Source organism: Giraffa tippelskirchi, chromosome 13 (genome assembly GCF_054371585.1).
Source record: "Giraffa tippelskirchi isolate mGirTip1 chromosome 13, T2T-mGirTip1v1.2.pri, whole genome shotgun sequence".
Classification (NCBI taxonomy): domain Eukaryota; kingdom Metazoa; phylum Chordata; class Mammalia; order Artiodactyla; family Giraffidae; genus Giraffa; species Giraffa tippelskirchi.
In genome coordinates, this window is record NC_137287.1 from 66,631,432 (window position 1) to 66,656,291 (window position 24,860).

The 24,860-nt window shown below is 37.1% G+C and overlaps 1 protein-coding gene across 50 annotated transcripts in view; it reads left to right on the forward strand.

Moving 5' to 3' along the window:
- MLLT10 (MLLT10 histone lysine methyltransferase DOT1L cofactor) overlaps window positions 1–24,860 on the forward strand; it is a 205,848-nt gene that overhangs the window by 34,416 nt on the left and 146,572 nt on the right. For all 50 annotated transcript variants that reach the window (XR_014073059.1, XR_014073053.1, XR_014073062.1 and 47 more), the window contains exon 4: window positions 18,495–18,549. Coding sequence is in view for 34 of the 50 variants with exons in the window: in XM_081556678.1 (XP_081412804.1) it covers window positions 18,495–18,549 (55 nt within the window). In the remaining 16 variants the exon portion in view is untranslated. The remainder of the gene's footprint in view (window positions 1–18,494; window positions 18,550–24,860) is intronic.

The following is a 24,860-nucleotide window of genomic DNA, read 5'->3' on the forward strand; positions in this document are numbered from 1 at the left end:
CTCCAGCTTTCTACTCAGTGCTGGTCTCCCTTGTGAACTCTAGCCACCTTGACTTCCTTGAACTCCCAGCTCCATTTCCTCCACTTGGGGAGCCCACAGGTTCTGCCTGGGTTCCTTCTCCCTGGTCCACAGCCTGGAGACTCTCAAGGCAGTAAGCTGGGCACATGTGTGGCTTGTGTTGTTTGTTTCTTGTCTCCAGGGATCACTGTTTTTCATTGCTTTTCTAAAATCTTCAGTACTCTTGTTTCATACATTTTGTTAGATTCTTATTATTTCATGCAGAGGGCTGAATCTGGTCTCTTTCATTCCATCTTGACTGGAAGTGATGGTAGTGTGGTTTTATTTTGCATATTCATATTGACCAGTGATACTGAGTATGTTTTAATTTGTTTATTGACCATTCATGTGTCTCTCTTGATTTGTTCAAAGCTTTAGCCGTTTTCCTTTCTCTCCTCCTTTGTCTAGATTTTTTGTTGTGTGTGTGTGGTTTTTTTTTTTCTTTTTCTTGTTTGCATTGCAGAAGGTCCTTATATGTCTTGGATACCAGTCCTTTGTTAGGTGGGTGTTTTGTAAGTACTTTCTCCAGGTCTGTTGTTTTCTGTTTATTTTCTTAACTGTGCCTTTGGATGAGCAGAAATGTCTAAGTCTGATGAAGTCTAATTTATCAGTTTTTTCTTTTATAGTTATTGCTTACTGTGAGCTAAGACAGTTTTGCCTAACCCTGAAGTCATGAAGGTAATTTCCTTTGTTTCCTCTAAAACCTTTTGTTTTTTGCTAATTTATATATAGGTCTGTGATACGTCTCAAAAAAAGTTTTGTAGGTTTTGTTTCTTTATATGATTGTTTCTCCATTTTGTTGAGATGAGTCTCCTTTCCTCACTGGATTGCTTTGGTGAAACATCACATGGCTGCAAAAGTGGGCTCTATTTCAGAAATCTTTATTCTGTTAGTCTTTGTATCATTGCCACACTGTTTCGATTATTTGTAACTTTATGGAAAGTCTTGAAATCAGATTTTTAAGCCCTTCAATCTTAAGTCTTTTTCTGGATTTCTTTGCTAAGTCCTTAGGACTTCCATGTTACAGTTTTAATATTTGCTTTTGCATTTCTCAAAAAGGCTGATGGGATTATGACTGCAGTTGCTTCAATCTGTAGATCAGTTTGAGGGGAACTGACATGTTGCCAGTGTTAGATATTCCTGATCATTAGCATGGCATATCTCTCCATTTATTTAGGTCATCTTTGTGTTTTTTATGAGCAGTATTTTGTAGTTTTCAGCCTTTGGTTTTGCATGTCTTTGGTTTTTAAATTTATCTTAATTTTTAAATAGTTCATGTCACTTGATGTTATTGTATGGGATATTTTAAAGAATTCAGTTTCTAATTATTCTTAATAATTGACTTATGTTTCTTAATTTGTGTCATAAAGCTTTGCTTAACTCACGTTGGTTGTGCAGGTTTTTTTTTAGTTTTATTATTATTATTTTTTAATTAGTTTATCTATTTTTTAACTTTACAATATTGTTTTGCCATACATTGACATGAATCCACCATGGGCGCACATGTTTTCCCCTTCCAGAACCCCCCTCCCACTTCCCTCCCCATTCCATCCCTCCGGGATGACCCGGTGCACCAGCCCCGAGCGCCGTGTATCATGCATTGAACCGAGGTTTTTGTAGATAACTTAATTCTATTTTCTAACAGTGATCCTGTCATAAAACTTTCTTACCTCTTTCCAGTTTGGATTCTTTTTCTTTTCTTCACTTGTTGCATGCACTTAAATCTTGGTCCCATTCTTTGGGGAAAGCATTCAGTTTTACACCATTAATTATGTTAGCTGTAGACTTTTTATTGATGATCATTATCAGGTTGTTTTAAAATACAGGTTTTATTATTGCTTAAGATGGAAGGCAGGGAAGACTAACAGATCTGGAGATGACTGCTATTGAAAAGGTAATTTGTTGTACTCTACAGAATTCCCCAGAGGAGACAGGGTATAATGACACATGGCAAAATACCTTAGTTAGGATGCAGAGCCTTTTGTTGGTTTCTGTGGGAAGGAGTAGTCAGGGAGTTTGGTAATCAGGTTTAGGATTGTCTAGTTTGAATAGTATCTAGGGCTTTGGGGCAAGGGGCTTGCTGTCTGATACCTGGCCCTGGGGTGATTAGGGCCAGAGAAATAGATAGCCAGTGTAAAATAGACAGAGATGATTGGGGTATGAGCTCTGAACTGGTTGGTTTGCATATGAAAGCAAGCTGGAGAGTTGTTCGCTGTCTCTGGGAGTTTGCTAGCCTTGGGAGGGGCAGCTCCCCCCGGCAGCAAGGCCCCAAAGTAGGAAAAATACAGAATGAAAAGGTATGATTAACAGATTAAGATTGCGTCTGTTCCTTGTTTTCTGACAACTTATGACATGAATGGATGTTGTTTTATTAAATGAAATTTCTGCATCTGTTGACATGATTATATGTTTTTTTTACAAAACTAATATGGTGAACCTCATGTTTTATTTTCATTTGTTATATCAACCTTATATTCCTGGGATAAATGCCACTCGGTCATAGTATATTATCCATATATATATATATGTATATATATATGTATGTATATATATTTTTTGGCTGGGTTTAAATTGTTAGTACTTTATTAAATTTTTTGCATCTGTGTACTTGACAGATGGTAGCCTGTAATTTTTTTTTCTTTTTTTCGTTTCGATGGTATTGGTATATTCATTGGTATTTTTCGTGCTGAAATATGATTTCAGAAGTAGTCTATTTTCTGAAAGTGTTGTGTGAGATTGATGCTATTAATATTTGTTCCTTGGTGTTTGATGTAATTTACCAGTGAAAAAAATCTCAGCCTGGATTTTATTTTGAGGAAGAGTTTTGATAATGGATTCATCTTAAAGGGCTCTTCAAATTTTCTTTCATCTTGTAAATTTTGGTAAATTTTATTTTTCATGGCGTTTTCTCATTTCATCTAAGTTGTTGACTTGGTTAGTGTAAAGTTGATAATCGTTTGTCTTTTAGTATCTATGCGTTTTATAATGATAATGCCTTCTTTTCTGATATTAGTAATTTTGTGTCTTTTAAATTAGTTTAGCTGGAAGTTTTATCAACTTTATTAATATTTCCAAAGAACTATCTTTAATGTTGAATTTTCTTTAGTGTTTTTATTTCATTTTTTTCCTGCTCTTTACTATTTCTTTTCTTCTTCTCACTTTGGGTTTAATTTGCATTTTTCTTTTATAGGTTCTTTAGGTAGAATCTTAGGTTTTTAATTTTGTAGCTTTTCCCCCTAATGTGGTAAGGGAATATACTTGGTATGATTTCATTCTTTTTAAGTCATTGTGCCTTATTTTGTGACCCAGTACATGGTGTTTCATTGTGAAGGTGCCAAGGTCACCTGAAAGGAATGTGTTTTGTTGTGGTTTTAGAATTGCTCAGATTATGATTTTTTGGGGGGGAGGATCCTAATTTTGTCAATTACGGGGACGTGTTAAAATATCTTAACTACATTTGTGGGATTGTGTACTTTAATCTTTTACATGCGATGGGTTTTGCTATATGTATTTTGAAGGATTGCTATTAAGTGTACATTTATGATTATTATGTCTTCATTATTTTGACACTTATTATGAAATGTCTCTCATTATTGTCACTAATTTTCTTGGTCTTGGAATTTCTTTTGTCTGTGATGTTAAGTATAGCTACTCACTATCTTATACTTCTGATTTGTGTGGCATATCTTTTTTTAAATTCCTTTATTTTCAACCTGTTTGTGTCTCTATTTAGAGCATGTCTCTAACAGATGATATACAGTTGGGTTTTACTTTTATATCTGTGCCAGTACACTGTGTCTTTTAACTAATCTCTTCAGGTTAGTCTCTTGACATTTAATGTAGTTACATGATTGGGTTTACATCTATCATTTTATGAAGTTAATTTGTTTCATCTTTTTTTCTTTTTAATTTATTTGAATATTACTTAAAAATAGTTTTAATGAATCTACATATCATAAAGGTCAGCCATTTAAAGTGTACAGCTCAGTAGTTTTCAGTATATTCACAGTATCGTGAAGCCTTCAACATTATCAATTTTGGAACATTATCATCATTTCAAAAAGAAGCTGCTTTGTTCATTAGCAGCCAACTCCCCATTTTCCATTCTCTGAAATTCCAGTGACCACTAATCTACTCTCTGTCTCTGTTCTGGGTAATTCATATAGATGGACTCATACAATATGAGGTATTTTGTGAGGGGCTTTTTTTCTTTTAGCAAAATGTTTTTAAGGTTCACTCATGTTTTAGCATGTTATCAGAACATTATTCCTTTTTATTGTTGAGTAACATTCCATTGTATGGATAATACCACATTTCATTTGTTCACTCATTAGTTAATGGGCATTTATGCTTTATCTGTATTTTGACCATTCTGGATAATGTTATTTTGAGCAATTTGCATACATGTTTTTGTGTAGATATATGGTTTCATTTCTTTTTGTTGTGGAATTTTTGAGCCATGTGGTAACTAGTTTAACTTTTTGAGAAACTGCCAAAGCAGCTGTACCATTTTAAACTCTGATCAGTGATATATGAGGGTTCTAATTTTTCTACTTTCTTGCCAACAGGATTTACCTGTTATTGTTTATTTTTTGATTTTAGCCTTTGATTTTAGCCATCCTAGTGGTATCTCATTGTGTTGTTGATTTGTATTTCTTAAGTGTTTGTTAGACATCTCTTCATGGGCCTTTCTGGTTATTTACATGTTTTCTTTGGAGAAATGTCTATTCAGATTGTTGACACAATTTTTAATTGGGATATGTATCTTTTTTTTTAAGTATTTATTTATTTTGGCCATGCCATGTGGCATGCAGGATCTTAGTTCCCTGACCAGAAATCAAACCTGTGGCCTCTGCAGTGGAAGCATGGGGTCTTAACCACTGGACTACCAGGGATTTTGAGCCCTTTATGTATCCTGGGTATAAGTCCCTGTGAGATATGTAACTTGTCAGTATTGTTTTCTGTGGGATTTTTTACTTGATGGTATCATTTGCAGGATGAAAGTTTTTAGATTTGGAAAATTCCAGTTTATTATTTCTTTGGTTGCCTCTGCTTTTGGTGTTGTATCTAAGAAAACATTATTCAACACTAAAGAATTTGCTCCAGTTTCATTCTAAGAGTTTTACAGTGTTAGTTCTTACATTTAAGTATATGATATGTTTGGGTTACTTTTGTATGTCATATGAGTAATGTGTCCAATTTAATTTTTTGGGTGTAGAGAAGAATTTTTAAGGTATCAGTTTTGTAGAGCTGTTTCTGTCAGTTTTTTAGTGTTCCTCTGGCAATTTCAGTATATTTCCTTACCTTTTAATAGTCTTTATTTTAAAAATATTTATTTGGCCCTGTCAGATCTCAGTTGCATTATGTGGAATCTTTGCTTGTGGCACACAGGTGCTAGAGTGTGGGCTCAGTAGTTGCAGTGCTTGGGTTTAGTTGCTCCGTGGCATTTGGGATCTTACTTCCCCCCATCAGGGGTGGAACCTATGTCCCCTGCATTGCATGGCGGATTCTTTTTTTTTTAATTTATTTTTAATTGAAGGATAATTGTGTTACGGTATTGTGTTGGTTTCTGCCGTACATCAGCATGAATCAGCCATAGGTATACATATGTCCCCTCCCTCTTGAACCTCCCTCCCACCCCATCCCACTCCTCTAGCTTGTCACAGAGCCCTGGTTTGAGTTCCTTGAATCATACAGCAAATTCCCACTGGCTATCTGTTTTACATATGTTAGTGTATATGTTTTCTTGCTCTCTCCATTCGTTCCACCCTCTCCTACCCCTATCCCTGCCCCATGGCCACACATCTGTTATCTATGTCTGTGTCTCTATTGCTGCACTGTAGAAAGGCTCATCAGTATCATGTTTCTAGATTCCATATGTATGTGTTAATATCTTTCTGACTTACTTCATTCTGTATGTAGAAGGTAGATTCTTAACCACTGGACCACCAGGGAAGTCCCCAGTCTGTTTAGTGTATGCACTTTTAGTTAGTATTGTATCACTTTTTGTAAAGCATAGAAATCTTATATAACTAGAGATTCTTTTACATCACACCACCACTGTCCATTATCACTTACACTGTTGTTGTATGTATTAGATCTGCTTGTTACAAACCGCAGAAGACAGTATTACAATTTTTGCTTTCAATAATCATATGAATTAAGATCTAAAAGTCTGTTTTATTTACCCAAATATATATCATTTATGGTGCTCTTCTTTGCCTCCTGAAGATGTTTGTTTTTCATCTAGTACCGTGTCCCTTCATTCTGAAGAATTTCTTTTAGCCTTTATTGTAGTCCATATTCTCGTGGTGAATTCTCTTTACTGTTTCTTACCTAAAAATATCTATTTCACCTTCATTTTGGAGGATATCTTAGTTAGAATTCTGGATTAACGGTTCTTTTTCTTCAAGCATTTTGATCATGTCTGTCTTACTCTTTTGGCTTCCATTCTTGATGAGAGATCAGCTATTACTTCAGTTATGGTTCCCCTGTGTTTGATGTGTCATTTTCTCTTGGCTGCTTCTTTAAGATTTTTGCTTGCTTTTCAGCAAGCCATTTTGCTTGTTTGAGGTTCACTGTGATTCTTGAATCCATAAATTTTTCTTCTAATAGAGGAAATTTTCATCCATTATTTTTCAAACTTTTCTTTGCTGCCATATTCTCATATTTGTACACACCGCATCCTGCCGCCTCCCTGTTCCAGGCTTTTAATTATACATGTTGAGTTCAGTTCAGTCACTCAGTCATGTCCGACTCTTTGCAACCCCATGGACTGCAGCACAACAGGCTCTCCTGTCCATCACCAACTCCCAGAGCTTGCTCAAACTCATGTCCATTGAGTCGATGATGCCATCCAACCGTCTCATCCTCTGTCGTCCCCTTCTCCTTCCTCCTTCAGTCTTTTCCAACATCAGGGTCTTTTCCAACAAGTCCATTCTTCACATCAGGTAGGCAAAGTATTGGAGCTTCAGCATCAGTCCTTCCAGTGAATATTCAGGATTGATTTCCTTTAGGATTGACTGGTTTGATTTCTTTGCAGTCCCAAGGACTCTCAAGAGTCTTCTCAGACACCACAGTTCAAAAGCATCAATTCTTCAGTGCTTCTTTATAGTCCAATTCTCACATCCATACATGACTACTGGAAGAACCATAGCTTTGACTAGACAGACAAAGTAATGTCTCTGCTTTTTAATGTGCTGTGTAGGTTTGTCATAGCTTTTCTTCCAAGGAGCAAGCGTCTTTTTTAATTTCATGGCTGCAGTGACCATCTGCAGTGATTTTGGAGCCCCCCAAAATAAAGTCTGTCACTGTTTCTATTGTTTCCCCATTTATTTATCATGAAGTGATGGGACCAGATGCCATGATCTTAGTTTTCTGAATGCTGAGTTTTGAACCAACTTTTTCACGCTCCTTTTTCACTTTTACCAAGAGGCTCTTTAATTGTTCTTTGCTTTCTGCCATAAGTGTATGTTGTCTGTGTATCTGAGGTTATTGATATTTCTCCTAGCAATCTTGATTCCAGCTTTTGCTTCATCCAGTCTGACATTTCACATGATGTACTCTGCATGTAAGTTAAATAAGCAGGATGACATTATACAGCCTTGACGTACTCCTTTCCCAATTTGGAACTAGTCTGTTGTTCCATGTTCAATTCTAACTGTTGCTTCTTGACCTGCATACAGATTTCTCAGGAGGCAGGTCAGGTGGTGTGGAATCCCATCTCTTGAAGAATTTTCCACAGTTTGTTGAGATCCACACAGTCAAAGGGTTTGGCGTAAGTCAATAAAGCAGAAGTAGGTGTTTTACTGGAACTCTCTTGCTTTTTCTATGATCCAGCGGATGCTGGCAGTTTGATCTCTGGTTCCTCTGCCTTTTCTAAATCCAGCTTGAACATCTGGAAGTTCACCGTTCATGTACTGTTGAAGCCCGGCTTGGAGAATTTTGAGCATTACTTTGCTGGCGTGTGAGATGAGTGCAATTGTACAGTCGTTTGAACATCTTTGGCATTGCCTTTCGTTGGGATGGGAATGAAAACTGACTTTTCCCAGTCCTGTGGCCACTGCTGAGTTTTCCAAATTTTCTGGCATATTGAGTGCAGCACTTTCACAGCATCATCTTTCAGGATTTTAAACAGCTCAGCTGGAATTCATCACCTCCACTAGCTTTATTCATAGTGATGCTTCCTAAGGCCCACTTGACTTCGCATTCCAGGCTGTCTGCCTCTAGTTGAGTGATCACACCATCACAGTTATCTGGGTCATGAAGATCTTTTTTGCATAGTTCTTCTGTGTATTCTTGCCACCTCTTCTTAATATCGGCTGCTTCTGTTATGTCTGCACCATTTCTGTCCTTTATTGTGCCTATCCTTGCATGAAATGTTCCATTGGTATTATACATGTTAAGCTTCTTGATACTGTTCCTCAGGTCCCTGAGGCTCTTCATTTTTTCACTATTTTCTCTTTTTCAGATAGATTCTATCTATTGATAAAGTAACTTCAAGTTCTTTAATTCTTGCCTTTGTCATCTCGATTCTGCTGTTAAGCCCATCCAATGAATTTTTCACTTCATGTTTTGTATTTTTAAGTTTCAGAATTTTTATGTAGTTCAGCAGTTGTTTTTCTTCTGTTGAGATCTCGTTTCATTTACTCTAGGTATATTTTCACTTAGCTTATAGAACTTAGTTATACTAGCTATTACTGTAAAGCCTGATTCCAGTGTCTAGGTCATTTTAGGATTGACTTTCACTGATGACCTTTTATGTTGAGTATGATCAACCAATTTTCTGGTTCTTCTTCTGATTAGGTAATTTGAATTGTTTGCTAGACATTGTGAATATTTGTGGGAAGTCTGAAATCTATTAAATCATTTTGAAGAAATTGATACTGTTTTTATCAGGCACTTGAATTGGTTGAACTTAAGCTGCCTACTAAATATTTTGAGCAACTGCTTCAATCTCATTTCATTTCTTTTTTTCCTTAACTGGACTCTAACCTGCCCTTTACATGGGGTGGTTGGTCCAAGGTCATTGGGAGATTTAGGCAGATTCTATACATAAAAATTCAGGGGCTCCGCTCTTGGTTCTCTCCTCTTCTGGATTCAGATGTCACTTTCCTGAACTTGTGGTTCTTTAGATATTAAGACTGCACGAGCCACTACAGGCTGACTGTGGCTTGTCTTTAGAGTAAAAGTCCCAGAAAAGGGGGAACTCTTCTTTTGCTGGTCCCTTCCAAGTTTTGACTTCTGGTGGGAAACCAGCATCTGGCTGCTTATCCTGTGTAAGGGTTTGTCTCTTATAAGCTTACTTAGGCATTTTAGAAGTAGAAATTTATTTTATCATGGATTTAAAAACATTTGGTATCTTTCAGTTTATTGCATTTTTTATCTCTTTTATCGTTAAGTGGTTTCATCTTTGGCCAGCAGGAGCCTCTTTAGGTTGCTTCAGATAGGTCCTTTTGACAGGATTATATCAATCTTTTACAGCTTCCTTGCTATTTAATAGAACATTGTATTTAGGGCATACTTGACCTAGACCTGGAACCATCCACTTCTATCAGGAGTCCTGGTTGCTTCAGGAAATGCTGTTTAGATACTCCAACCTGGGGTATGCTGCTAAGTTGCTTCATTCGTGTCCGACTCTGTGCGACCCCATAGACGGCAGCCCACCAGGCTCCCCCATCCCCGGGATTCTCCAGGCAAGAACACTGGAGTGGGTTGCCATTTCCTTCTCCAATGCATGAAAGTGAAAAGTGAAAGTGAAGTTTCTCAGTTGTGTCCGACTCTGCACAACCCCATGGACTGCAGCCTACCAGGCTCCTCCGTCCATGGGATTTTCCAGGCAAGAGTACTGGAGTGGGTTGCCATTGCCTGGGGTGTAGGAGTGTTTATTTCTAGTATGGTAGTCATGAATCTTTCTAAAACACAAGAAAATAGGTTAATTTATATTTATTTTTTATCTTTTGCTTAAAAGAAGAAATAATGATGGTAAATGCTTTATCCAACACAAAATTTTTCATGCCATAATTATATCTTTCATATAATACGAGAAAGATCAAACTTAAAACTTGAATGTATCCTTCTAATCTAGCCTATGGTATATTTTGGGGGAGGGGTTGCAATTATAGTCTTACTGCTTTTTGTATATATAATGAACGGTGTTCACAATCTGAGTAAACCAGTATAGCTGAATGGATTGTTATACAGTTACAGCTTCCTAACATTGTACAGGAGACAGGTATCAAGAAAATCCCCATGGAAAAGAAATGCAAAAAAGCAAAATGGCTGTCTGAGGAGGCCTTACAGATAGCTGGGAAGAGAAGAAAAGCGAAAAGGAAAGATATTCCCATCTGAATGCAGAGTTCCAAAGAATAGCAAGGAGAGATAAGAAAGCCTTCCTCAGCGATCAATGCAAAGAAATGGAGGAAAACAGCAGATTGGGAAACACTAGATATCTCTTCAAGAAAATTAGAGATACCAAAGGAACATTTCATGGAAAGATAGGCTCGATAAAGGACAGAAATGGTATGGACCTAACAGAAGCAGAAGATATTAAGAAGAGGTGGCAAGAATACACAGAAGAACTGTACAAAAAAGATCTTCACAACCCAGATAATCACAGTGGTGTGATCACTCACCTAGAGCCAGACATCCTGGAATGTGAAGTCAAGTGGGCCTTAGAAAGCATCACTACGAACAAAGCTAGTGGAGGTGATGGAATTCCAGTTGAGCTATTTCAAATCCTGAAAGATGAATCTGTGAAAATGCTGCACTCGATATGCCAGCAAATTTGGAAGACTCAGCAGTGGCCACAGGACTGGAAAAGGTCAGTGTTTGCTCCAATCCCAAAGAAAGGCAATGCCAAAGAATGCTCAAACTACTGCACAGTTGCACTCATCTCACATGCTAGTAAAGTAATGCTCAAAATTCTCCAAGCCAGGCTTCAGTAATACGCGAACCATGAACTTCCAGATGTTCAAGCTGGTTTTAGAAAAGGCAGAGGAACCAGAGATCAAATTGCCAACATCCGCTGGATCATCGAAAAAGCAAGAGAGTTCCAGAAAAACATCTATTTCTGCTTTATTGACTATGCCAAAGCCTTTGACTGTGTGGATCACAATAAACTGTGGAAAATTCTGAAAGAGATGGGAATACCAGAGCATCTGACCTGTCTCTTGAGAAACCTGTCTGCAGGTCAGGAAGCAACAGTTAGAACTGGACATGGAACAACAGACTGGTTCCAAATAGGAAAAGGAGTACGTCAAGGCTGTATATTGTCACCCTGCTTATTTAACTTCTATGCAGAGTACATCATGAGAAACGCTGAGCTGGAAGAAGCACAAGCTGGAATCAAGATTGCCGGGAGAAATATCAGTAACCTCAGATATGTAGATGACACCACCCTTATGGCAGAAAATGAAGAAGAACTAAAGAGCCTCTTGATGAAAGTGAAAGAGGAGAGTGAAAAAGTTGGCTTAAAGCTCAACGTTCAGAAAACTAAGATCATGGCATCTGGTCCCATCACTTCATGGGAAATAGGTGGGGAAACAGTGGAAACAGTGTCAGACTTTATTTTTGGGGGCTCCAAAATCACTGCTGATGGTGATTGCAGCCATGAAATTAAAAGATGCTTACTCCTTGGAAGGAAGGTTATGACCAACCTAGATAGCATATTTAAAAGCAGAGACATTACTTTGCCAACAAAAGTACGTCTAGTCAAGGCTATGGTTTTTCCAGTGGTCATGTATGGATGTGAGAGCTGTACTGTGAAGAAAGCTGAGTGCCGCAGAATTGCTGCTTTTGAACTGTGGTGTTGGAGAAGACTCTTGAGAGTCCCTTGGACTGCAAGGAGATCCAACCAGTCCATCCTAAAGGAGATCAGTCCTGGGTATTCATTGGAAGGACTGATGTTGAAGCTGAAACTCCCAATAGTTTGGCCACCTCATGTGAAGAAGTGACTCATTGGAAAAGACCCTAATGCTAGGTAGGATTAGGGGCAGGAGGAGAAGGGGACCACAGAGGATGAGATGGTTGGATGGCATCACTGACTCGATGGACATGGGTTTGGGTAAACTCTGGGAGTTGATGGTGGACAGAGAGGCCTGGCGTGCTGCAATTCATGGGATCGCAAAGAGTCCAACACAACTGAGCGACTGAACTGAACTGAACTGCAAGTTCAGTATTTGGGGTGAACTTGATTTAGTGAAGTATAGTGAGTTTTTTACTTTGACAAAAAAGCTAATTTAAAGTAGAAAAAGTATTTAGCAATTGATGCCTACATTATAAAGATGGAAAATAGTTGTATGCTTTCTTACTACACTTCATGAAGTAAAATAGAAACAACCATCTTACGTTATTTCTGTGTGTTTGGACCATTTCAGTTAAAACGTTCTCCTCCCTCACCCCCCTTGGTAAAATGTGAGATTGTGGAATCCAAAACTAAAATGGGTGCGGGGGAGAAGGTAAGCTCATGTGTGTGTGTGTGTTTGTTTTGCGGGGGGGTTGTCTCCTAATCTGTGTACCAGGATTTACTTGTGTATTTTAACAGTACCTCTCACTAAATAAGAATACATCTGTGGAATTCTATTAGTAACATGTATAGCTGTAGCCTACTGTGTGAAACTTTTCAGGTTGGATTGGTTTACTGTAGGGTCTAGAATTTCTGTTGTCCTGAATCTTGATCCTTTTTTCTTGAACTTAGCGTACAGCCTCTAATTATAACTTAACCTTCTTTTCTTTTCTCATTATCATTTTTTCTCTCAAGTCTCATATATCTGTTTTTACCTTTTTTGGGAAGACATAGTAATAGTATTTTATTTATTAACATGTAGTTTTCTGTTAGAATTATCTTCTCTGCATTTTATTTTTTTTTTGGCCACTCCATGGGGCATGTGAGACCTTAGTTTCCCAGCCAAGTATTGAACTGTGTCCCCTGAATTGTAGGTGGAGTCTTAACCACTGGACTGCCAAGGAGGTCCTTTTCTCTGCGTTTTTAAACTCACTTAAAATCTTTGTGAATATAGCATTAGCTTCCTCGTTGTTACACAGTTAAAATAAACAATTTATAAACAGCTATATAAAATATTTTTGTGCATATATCTTTTCATGTCTTGAGATTAAAGCATATAAAGAATATAAAGATCATTAAGCTATGGTACTTAATTGCTGTTTTTATTATATTTCCTTTGACTCTCTCGAAGTGAATTAATTGAATCAGTATTTTTCTTGAAGCATATCGCTACATTGTTCTCCAAAAGAATTAGATTATAGTTCCCATCAACAGTATATGAAAATAAATGTTCACTGCACTTTGAACATTAGGGATTATTTTTTAAGGAAAGATTTACTAACTTAGCGGGCAAAAATGCCTATTCTATGTGACTTTTCTATTCATATTTATTTGGATATGCTGCTAAGTCTCTTCAGTCGTGTCTGACTCTGTGCGACCCCATAGACGGCAGCCCACCAGGGTCTCCCGTCCCTGTGATTCTCCAGGCGAGAACACTGGAGTGGGTTGCTATTTCCTTCTCCAGTGCATGGAAGTGAAAAGTGAAAGTGAAGTCGCTCAGTCGCGTCCGACTCTTCACGATCCCATGGACTGCAGCCTACCAGGCTCCTCCGTCCCTGGGATTTTCCAGACAAGAGTACTGGAGTGGGGTGCCACTGCCTTCTAAGTGAGGCTAAATGGTTTTTCGTAAATTAGCTACATCTACTTTTTATTAGATTGAAGTATAGTCAATTTACAGTGTGTTAGTTTCCAGTGTATATAGCAAGCTACACTCACACACACGTGTGTGGTCTTTTTCAGATTCTTTTCCATTGTAGATTATTGCAAGGTATTGAGTAATAGGTCCCTGTGCTATACAGTAGGTCCTTTTTGTTTACCTGTTTTATATATAGTTGTATGTATATGTTAATCCCAAAGTCCTAATTTATCCTCCTCACATCCCCTTTGGTAACTTGTTTTTTTCCTAAATGTTTGAGAGTCTATTTCTGTTTTGTACATAAGTTTCAGTTGTATCATTTTTTAAGATTGTACGTATAAGTAATACCATATGATAATTGATTTCTGACTTTCTTTATTTAGTATGATCCTCTCTAGGATGAGCATGTTGCTGCAGATGACATTATTTCATTCTTTTTAATGGCTAATATTTCATTGTATATATATGTGCGCACACACACACGCACACACACACCCCTACATACACACGCACCACATCTTTTTTATCCATTTCTCTGTTGATGGGCATTTAGGTTGCTTCTATACCTTGGCTGTTGTAAATAGTACTGCTGTTTATATTGCATTGGGGTGCATGTATCTTTTTGAGTTTTTTCTCTGGATATATGCCCCTTCAGTAGTGGGATTGCTGAGTCATTTGGTAGCTCTATTTTTAGTTTTTTGGGAATCTCTGTTGTGTTTTCCATAGTGGCTACACCAGTTTACATTCCTACTAGCATTGTAGGAGGGTTCCTTTTTCTCCATACCCTTTCCAGCCTGTATTATTTGTAGACTTAAAAAACAACAACAAACCTTATTTGAGGGCTACTCTCTAGTTGTGGTATGAGGGCTTCTCACTGTGGTGGCTCCTCTGTCACAGAGCACAGACTCTAGGGTACATGGGCTTCAGTAGTTGTGGTGCCTCGGCCTAGTTGCTGCATGGCAGGTGGAGTCTTGCCAGACCAGGGATTGAACCTGTGTCCCCTGCATTGGCAGGCAGATTCTCAATCACTGGACCACCAGGGAAATCCTGTTGACTTTTTAATGATGGCCATTCTGACTACTGTGAAGGGATACCTCATTGTAATTTTTATTTGTATTTCTCTGATAATTAGCAATATTGAGCACCTTTTCCTGCACCATGTTGCCAGGGAGTGAACTGGGAACCTTGGCACTGAAAGTGTGGAGCCCTAATCACTGGCCCGTCAGTGTTTCCTTATTGTTTTTCTGACTGGATATCTGTCCACTGATGAAGTGGGCACTTGATGTCCCCTACCATTATTGTATTAGTGTCAGTTTCTCTTTTTTTGTCCATTAATATTTACCTTATGTATTCAGATATTCTGGTGTTGGTTGCATATACATTTACAGTTGTTTCATCTTCTTGGATTGATTGTATGATCATTATATAATGTTCTTTGTCTCTTGTAACAGTCTGTAGTCTGTTTTGTCTGGTACAAGCATAGCTGACTTACTTTTGATTTTTCCATTTGCATGGAATACCCTTTTCCACCCTCTCATTTTGTCTGTGTGATACAAGCATAACTACTCTGACTTACTTTTGATTTTTGCATTTGCATGGAATAATACCTTTTGCCACCCTCTCATTTTGTCTGTGTGTGATACAAGCATTGCTACCCTGACTTTTGATTTTTCCATTTGCTTAGAATACTTTTTTCCACCCTCTCACTTTGTCTGTGTGTGTCTCTAGATCTGAAGTAAGTCTCTTGTAGGCAGCATGTATGTGGATCTTCTTTCTGTATCTATTCAGCCAGCCTTTTGGTTGGAGCATTTAGTCTGTTTACATTTAAGGTAATTATTGATATATGTGTTCTCATTGCCAGTTTGTTAATTGTTTTGGATTTGTTTTGAAGGTCTTTTTTACCCATTCTTCTTCTTTTGTTTTCTTGTGATTTGATGGCTTTTTGGGGTTATGTTTCTGGACTTCCCTGGTGTCTCAGACATTGAAGAGTCTGCCTGCAATATGGGAGACCTGGGTTTGATCCTTGATTTGGGAAGATCCCCTGGAGAAGGAAATGGCAGCCCTCTCGAGTATTCTTGCCTGGGAAATCTCATGGACAGAGGAGCCTGGCAGACTATAGTCAGTGGGGTCGCAGAGTTGGACACGACTGAGTGACTAATGCTTTCATACTTTCATACTTTGTGTTATGTTTGGATTCCCTTTTCTTTTTTATGTGTGCTATCTATTACAGATTTTTGTTTGCAGTTACCATGAGATTTTGGTATAGCACTCTGTATATATATAGGATTGTTTTAAGTTGCTGACCTCTAAATTTCAAGTGCATTTTAAAAAACCTGGTTTTGTAGTCTCCCCTCATGATGACTGTTTTTGATATAATATTTTACATCTAATTGTTTTGTATATGCCTTAACTGCTTCTGGTGGATGTAGATGATTTTACTACTTTGGTCTTTATCCTCCCTAACCAGCTTATTGTGTACTTATTTACTGTTTTATCTTAACTTCCTGGTCTTTATTTTCCTTTGTAGCTCATTTATATTATGGTATTATATGCTTCAAACTGATAGTTTATGGTGAATGATGTTGGATTCATCATCTCCAAAGAAGAAAATTTAGCTTCAGGATCAGGGACCAGGCTTGACCACTCAGGGCTCTTGTGTAGCAGAAGTTTTATTACAGTGTAAAAGGACAGAGAAGGCTTCTGACATAGACATTAGAATGGGGTGGAGAGTGCCCTCCTCGCTAGTCTTAGCAAGGGAGCTAGATACTTTTTCAGTTGGTTATTACAGTAAATCAAAGAATGTCTCAAGGTTGTAAAGGTCTTACCAGACCGACTCCCACAATTTACATTTTAAGATAACAGGATTAGTCAGAAGGTTCTTAAGAAGGAAAAACATGTCCTCAAGCAGGATACTTTTTTTTTTTTTTTTTATAAATTTATTTATTTTAGTTGGGGGCTAATTACTTTACAATATTGTAATAGTTTTTGCCATACATTGACATGAATCAGCCATGGGTTTACATGTGTTCCCCTTCCTGGACCCCCCACCCACCTCCCTCCCCATCCCATCCCTCTGGGTCATCCCATTGCCCCGGCCCTGAGCCCTTGTCTCATGCATCAAACATGGAATGGTGTTCTGTTTCACATATGATAATATACACGTTTCAATGCTATTCTCCCAGAACGTCCCACCCTCACCTTCTCCCTCAGAGTCCATAAAATTGTTCTATGCATCTGTGTCTCTTATTCTGTCTTGCATATAGGGTTATCGTTACCATCTTTCAAATTCCATATATATGCGTTAGTATACTGTATTGTTGTTTTTCTTTCTGGCTTACTTCGCTCTGTATAATGGGCTGCAGTTTCATCCATCTCAGTAGAACCGATTCAAATGTATTTTTTTTTAATGGCTGAGTAATATTCCATTGTGTATATGTACCACAGCTTCCTTATCCATTCATCTGCTGATGGACATCTAGGTTGCTTCCATGTCCTGGCTATTGTGAACAGTGCTGCGATGAACATTGGGGTACACGCGTCTCTTTCAATTCTGGTTTCCTCGGTGTATATGCCCAGCAGTGGGATTGCTGGGTCATATGGCAGTTCTATTCCCAGTTTTTTAAGGAATCTCCACACTGTTCTCCATAGTGGCTGTACTAGTTTGCATTCCCACCAACAGTGTAAGAGGGTTCCCTTTTCTCCACACCTTCTCCAGCATTTATTGCTTGTAGACTTTTGGATAGCAGCCATTCTGACTGGTGTGAAATATAATCCTTGGTACAGAGTTTAAGATGAGTTGTTTTGTTGTGTAATCATCAGCTCTGGGCTTATAGGAAAAAAAAACAAAAAACGTTTTATGTGACTAAGACTGAGGAATGTAGGGAATAAAAACGTTTGTCCTTTTCTCCTCCTTTCCAGCCCCAAATCCCCTTTTCCTCCTCAGGCACCCTGGACTTCATCAACCTACCTAAGAATTGACTCTTTCAAAACCTCTTTGGAGAGTAAGGAAGGGTACAGATAATAAGTAGTTATATATGACTTTATGACTTCTAGGAATATAGTCTTTATAGTAAGACAGTGCCACTGAAAACTCTTTTAATTATTTTTATAATTATTTCAGTCCTCTTGTCAGTAGAGAAAAGAAATGGTAATACTGGCTTGGTATTTATTTCTGGTTTTAAATTGTGGGGAGTGGTAGAGAGAGGGATCCATAATAACTACGGAGTATCATTGTGCTGTGAATGAAAAGAATAATGGGAATAATTAGAGCAGTTCTTGCCTTCCAAAGGCAGGTCAGCACATATGAGATCATAAGCTGCTTAAATCAAAATTCTGAATTTAAGTTTGCCTCTTTATTTCAGGAGAAACCAGATCCAACTGACTGTGTAATAATCCTGATTGATTCTACTCAGACAGTAAAGGGATAGAGGCAAATATTAAAAACCATGCCCAAATACTGTGTTCAGAGAATCTTTTTATTTTTATTAATACAACAAGAAGGAAAAAAGTCTTAACATTTAACTGTTCACTAAATTTTACTTTTTAAAAGTTCTTGTCTGGTACTCTGAGGATGATCACTTATCATAGAGAATTACTTGGTGAGGGTCTTTCTGAAATATTCTTGGTGGGAACTAAGAGAAAATGCCACTACCACATTTTGAATAGTTTTGAAGTTACAGGGAAGATGTTATACTTTGGTAATCTGAAAAATCTCTTTGTTTCCCCCCCTTTTAATAGAGATGTGAACTGTGCCCTCATAAGGATGGAGCTTTAAAAAGAACAGATAATGGCGGTAAGTGCAGAAAATTTGAAAAAAATTTTCTTGAGAACTGGAGTGCAGATGTATTTTAAAATATCTGGTAATTCATTTATATCAAATAGTGATGGCCACTCAAATATTTTTCTTTTTACTGAAACACAACTTTTCTACTTTTTGGACAAACTTAAGTTTTGTTTTGTGTTTTTAGTGTACAATGATCCACATACTTCTAATTAAAATCTTGAGTTTTTTTTTTTTTAATGGATACAATTTCTTATATTAGAAATTACTGTTGGGAAAATAAGCCACTTTTTTTTTCTTGGTTAGAGATAAAAATCTGTTGTTTTAGATTCTTTTTTCCCTCTTTTGTTTATTGCTAGACAAATGATGTTTCTAATGAATGTTAATTTTGACACCCTGTGGATCTTTGTTGTTTGAATATAAAGAAATTTGATTTCTCTTAAATTTTGGTGTGCTTTCCTAAGGCCCCTTTTGTATTTCTAGTTTTCATTTCCATTTTTAGTTACCTTTCTCAAAGAAATCCTATGTTTCTTTATAGCTCAGTACCATTCTTAAATGTGTAGGCATCAATTTATTCATCTGTGGCATACTGTGAAAATTAAGTAACTGATGAATCTCAAAAAAGTAGAGATTAAGCTACTGTTAGTATGTACTTCCATTTTGGGCAGCCAACTCTATAAAGTGTTTTTGGCATAGAATAGTGTCATGACATGAGTAAATAAGAGGAAAAAATAGTGTTTTTGGCTAGCAATATGTATTTTTAAATTTAATGTTTAGACCATAAGTCACATTATCCAAAATTTTAAATATTAAAAACCCTCCCTCTTACTTCTGTTCACCATCTACACAGTTTCTCAGTAAATTTTCTGTCACCAACATAGTTTCTATTACTTTTCTGCATATACCAATAAATATGAGGACACATATTTTTGTAACTTTAATACAAATGGATTAATAGTATGCATATTCTCTTGCATCTTAAATTTTTTCCCCAAATAATTTATCTACTATCAGTATAGAGCTTTATTTATTACTGCATGTTATGGAATTAGTCATCTGTTGATGGACTTTCTAATCTTTTGTGTTTATGACTACTGCTTGTATATATGTCATTTTGCTTGTATGCAGTGACATCTGTGGGATTTTATTAATTCTCAGATGTGAAACTGTCGAGTCAAAGAGATTTTGCAGTTAATTTTGGTAGATATTCCCAAATTATTCTGTTTAGTGGTTGTACCAGTTTGTGTAATGAACAGCAGTAATGAATGAAAACCTATTCTTCAGTCTTTGGTAATCCGTAGGTGAAAGTATCTCAGAGCCTGTATTTTGCATTTCTCTTATTATGACTGAATCTGAGCATCTTTTCATGTTTTTAAGAGCAATTCATGTCCCTTCTGTGATCTCTTCATATGCTTTTTCTATTTAGTCGTTGATCTTTTTCTTTTTGATTTATTGGAGCTTTCATAGGAGCACTTCACATATTAGGCTTTTTTGATGATTCATTCTTGCTGTTAATCTTTGCTCTTGGGGTTTTTATCCATACAGAAGGTTTTGATTTTTATTTAGTTGAATTTATTAATCTTATGTGTCATGGCTTCTGATATTTTGAACCATTAGTTAAACAGGCTTTCCCTACTCCAGAGTTATATAGGGAATACTTTCACATTTTCCTCTAAGTTTGTTTTTTTGTTTGTTTTTTGGCTGCAGTGCACAGCATGTGGGATAGTTCTCTGACCAAGGACTGAATCTGTGCCTCTTATAGTGGAAATATGGAGTGGAAATGTGGAGTTCTAACCACTGGACCACCAAGGGAGTCCCTTCTCTTAATATTTTTATGACTTCTTTTTTCTTTCTTTCCTTCTTTCTTTCAGTTCATTTTTCCTTATTGATTTGCAGTGCCATCTGTGTTATAGTCTAAATTTGGTGTGTATTTAAAAGATTCTAAATTCTGTTCCAAAATTATTTTGAAGCATGAAATGCATTTTCCTGTAGAAATGCTAATTGTATTTGCAGAGTGGTTAGCAAAATCCCACAATGTGCCTGATGTATAGTATTGATGATACTGTTCTTTAATATCTAATACCCATTTTTCCAGGAGCCTGGTGAACTACAGTCCAAGGGGTCAGACTACTCATAGAATGAGCTAGAAAGTGTTGCCTCTTCAAGTTTTTCAGAAGTTTGAGAAGGATTTCTGTTTATATTTCTTTAAATGTTTGCTGCTGCTGCTAAGTCACGTCAGTCGTGTCTCACTCTGTGCGACCCCATCGACGGCAGCCCACCAGGCTCCTCTGTCCCTGGGATTCTCCAGGCAAGAATACTGGAGTGGGTTGCCATTTCCTCCTCCCGTGCATGAAAAGTGAAAATTGAAAGTGAAGCCGCTCAGTCTTGTCCGACTCTTTGCGACCCCATGAGCTGTAGCCTACCAGGCTCCTCCGTCCATGGGGTTTCCCAGGCAGGGGTACTGGAATGGGATGCCATTGCCTTCTCCACTTTAAATGTTTGTTGGAATTCAATTATGAAGGCATCTGGTACAGTGCTTTTCTTTGTTGGGAGGTTTTTCCTTGTTTATTGAGTCAATCTCTTGTTCTAGATCTATTCAGATTTTCTTTTGTGAGTCATTTTTGTTAGTTTGCATTTTCCTAGGCATTTGTCTGTTTCCTGTAGGTAATCTAATTTGTTGGTGTACATTTGTTGATGGTATTCTCTTTTAATTCTTATTTTTGTTAAGGTCAGCAATAATGTTCCCACTCATTTCTGAATTTAGTAATTTGTCTTTGCTTTCCTAGTCAAAAAGTTTGTCAGTTTTGTTGATCTATCAAATAACTGGTTTTGTTGATTGTTCCTGTTATTTTTCTATTTTCTGTTTTATCTCTGATCTTTACACTTTACTTTTTCCTGCTGGTTTGGGGCTTAGTTTGCTCTTTTTCTAGCTCCTTGAGGGTAGGTATCAGAGAAGGCGATGGTAGCCCACTCCAGTGCTCTTGCCTGGAAAATCCCATGGATGGGGGAGCCTGGTAGGCTGCAGTCCATGGGATTGTGAAGAGTCGGACGCGACTGAGCGACTTCACTTTCACTTTCATGCATTGGAGGAGGAAATGGCAACCCACTCCAGTGTTCTTGCCTGGAGAATCCCAGGGACAGAGGAGCCTGGTGGGCTGCTGTCTGTGGGGTCGCACAGAGTCGGACATGACTGAAGCGACTTAGCAGCAGCAGCAGCAGCAGCAGCAAGGTAGGTATATAATTAGAAACGCTGTATTATTGCTATCTTTATTTTATGTATAGCACAGGGAACTATATTCATTATCTTATAATAAACTAAGGGAAGAAACTGAAAAACAATATATACATATACATACCTATGTGTGTGTGTATGTATATATAAACATATATATGTCTGAATCATTTTGCTGTACACCAGAGACTAAGATGACATTGTAAATCAACTGTACCTCAATTAAAAAAAAAGAGAGAGATCCTGTATATTTAAACTGTCACTCCCTTCACTGCATTTCACCCTACTCAAGCATCTTCTTTGCAACATAGGTATTATCAGGTATGAATTTAACTGGAGTGTTGCTTTCTATGTATCACGTGAAATTTCGTATGTCATTTATATATGTTTTCCATTTGTCTTAACGTATATTCCAGTTTCCATCATGATTTCTTCTTTGACTCGGTTATTTAAGAGAATATTGTGTAATTTCCATATATTTGTGGATTTTCCAGTTTTCCTTCTTTTATTGATTTTTATTTTCATTCTACTGTGGATTGGTAAGATCTGATTTCAGATCTTTTAAAATTTATTGACACTTGTTTGTGACTGGTACTGTTATCAGTCTTGGAAACCATTTGTGGGTGTTCAAGAAGAATGTGTATTTTGCTGATTTTAGTGCAGTTTTCTGTATACATATATTGAGCCTAGATAGGTTGTAGTAACTCTTCTATTTCTTTCGTGGTTTTCTAAGTTCTACTCATTACTGAAACTTGAGATATATTACTAAAGAACAGTCTGTTTCTCCCTTCAGTTTTGTTCTCTCCTCCCACCGCCCATGTATTTTGGAGCTCTGATGTTTGGTGCATGTATGTTTATAATTGTTTTTTATGTTCTTGGTGTTTTGACCTGCTTTTCAGTATAAAATGTTCTTCTTTGTTCCTTGTAAAAGATTTTGATTCTTACTTCGTTTCCCATGTATATTTTTTTAAATGGTTATCCTGGGGATTACAGTTAACTTCTTAAACTTAAAACACACTTCATCCAGGTTAAAGGATACAAGAGCAAATGCCTAAGTCAGTCCTCCTCCCTTAGTTAGGTTAAAACTTAAAACCACAGTTCTTTGAGGACAAGCTCTGCTCCACCCCTTCAGGAACCAGCGGCCAGAGTTTGGCACTAGGAACATGGGATGCTGTCTTCAAGACCATTGTCACGCTAGTAAGTGGTAGAGCCTAGGCAACTGGAAATGACACAAAACTCTTACAGTTTTTAAGTTGCCTCTTTGTTGTTTACTTGGTACTATAAACTTTTGACTATCTTCCAGAGTAGAGTTCTGACCAAATTGGTTTTGACATTGTATGCTCCATTTTCTGGTGTTCTGTAAGATCACAGGCTCTTGGAGATGTCATCAGTCCAGATGCTTCATTTTTGACCTTTATTTACCAGTTTTCAAGAAACATGTATATTATTTCGTTGTCAGTAACAGAAATAGATCTGGATATCTGAAGCGAAAAGTAGAAATGAAAAGATATAACTCACAGATTTGGAGGAAAAAATGAGTGCTTGAGTGCTTGCATATTGGAGTTATTAGAACCAGAAACAAATAGAATCTCCTCAAGCATGGTATTCTAGTGAGAAGAGGGAATGGATACTGAACAAGCTTAAATCATGGCTGTCTAACAGTAGTATTGTATGACTTAATGGATGTGGGCTGAGATGAGGGAAGGGAGTTGCTCAAATTCCTTTGTGGACAGCTGAATATCGATGGTCTTTTACTGAGTTAGAGAGTGTTGGATAGAGGGTTGTTTTGAAAGTAGAGATCAATGCTGAGGTACTCTTTATGTGTTGAGTTTAAGATGATGGTAAGATTGCTGAATAATGTATATGTCAGTAGGAAATTGAATATAATTATCAGCTTTTAGCTCTTACCATTCCTGTTTCTTTACCATGTAGTTTCCTTCCTGGGGAGGTTACCACATTGTTGATATCTGTCTGGAGCTGTTTTCTGCATACATAAACACTTTTTACACAAATGTGTAGAATATAGTGTTTTATGAATTGCTTTTTCATTAATAATGTACCTTGGAGATCACTGCACATAAGTAGTAAAAAACTCTCTCATATACATCTGCATGTTATTTAATTGTAAAAATGAACTGTTATTTATTTAACCATTTAACCATAATAACATTTAGTTATTATTAGTCTTTTTTAAAAAACAATACTGCAGTGAATAACCATATACAATGTAATCATAGATATGTGGGTGATTTGCTGTAGGCAAAAATTCCTGGAAGAGGAATTGCTGGGTCAGAGGGTATGTGCATCTGAAATTTTAGTGGATTTTGCCATATCCCCTCTATTGAGATGTACTAATTGACATTACATGAGAATAGACTGTTTTCGACATGGTTTCCTCAGCACAGTTGCATGACTACCTGAGTCAGTTTCAGTTTGGGATCACTGATCAGACTCAAAAGTCACAATCGACTTATCCACCACCAAATACACCTGTGAAGGAAAAGCATATACAGTTACAATACAGAGGCCTCCAAACTCTGATGCAGGTTTTGATGTTTCCAGCATTTTGATTGTAAGGTTGACGTGCGAGTACAGGTAACATTAGCATACATTTTAGCCCCTATATTTGTAAGTGGCTAGCTCTTTTATTTTAATATAGATGTAGACAATAAATTATAAGTCATACAATATACATTTCTGACAGCCAAGTACAGCAGACTAAAACGCATTCTGGGATTAGTTATTAGTACATAGCAGACCCTATAGGACTGTCATCTATCTTCAGGGTTGATGTTGCAAGAACTGTCAAGATATTTTCCTGAAGAGCCTGAAAGAGGGATTCAGAATATAGCTTTTAACCCTTTCCATCTATCAGTATTAATATTTTAATATTTTTCTTTCTGGTGGGTAAAAATAAACATAGCCTTAATCTGCATTTATGTTATTTTGAGAGAAGTTGAGCACCTCTTCATATGCTTAAAAGCCATTTTTATTTTCATTATGTGAAGTTTTCATTCATATTCTTAACTCATTTTCCTTTTGGTGCATTCCTCATGGTACATTTGTTGATAGTTATGTAAGAGCTCTTAAT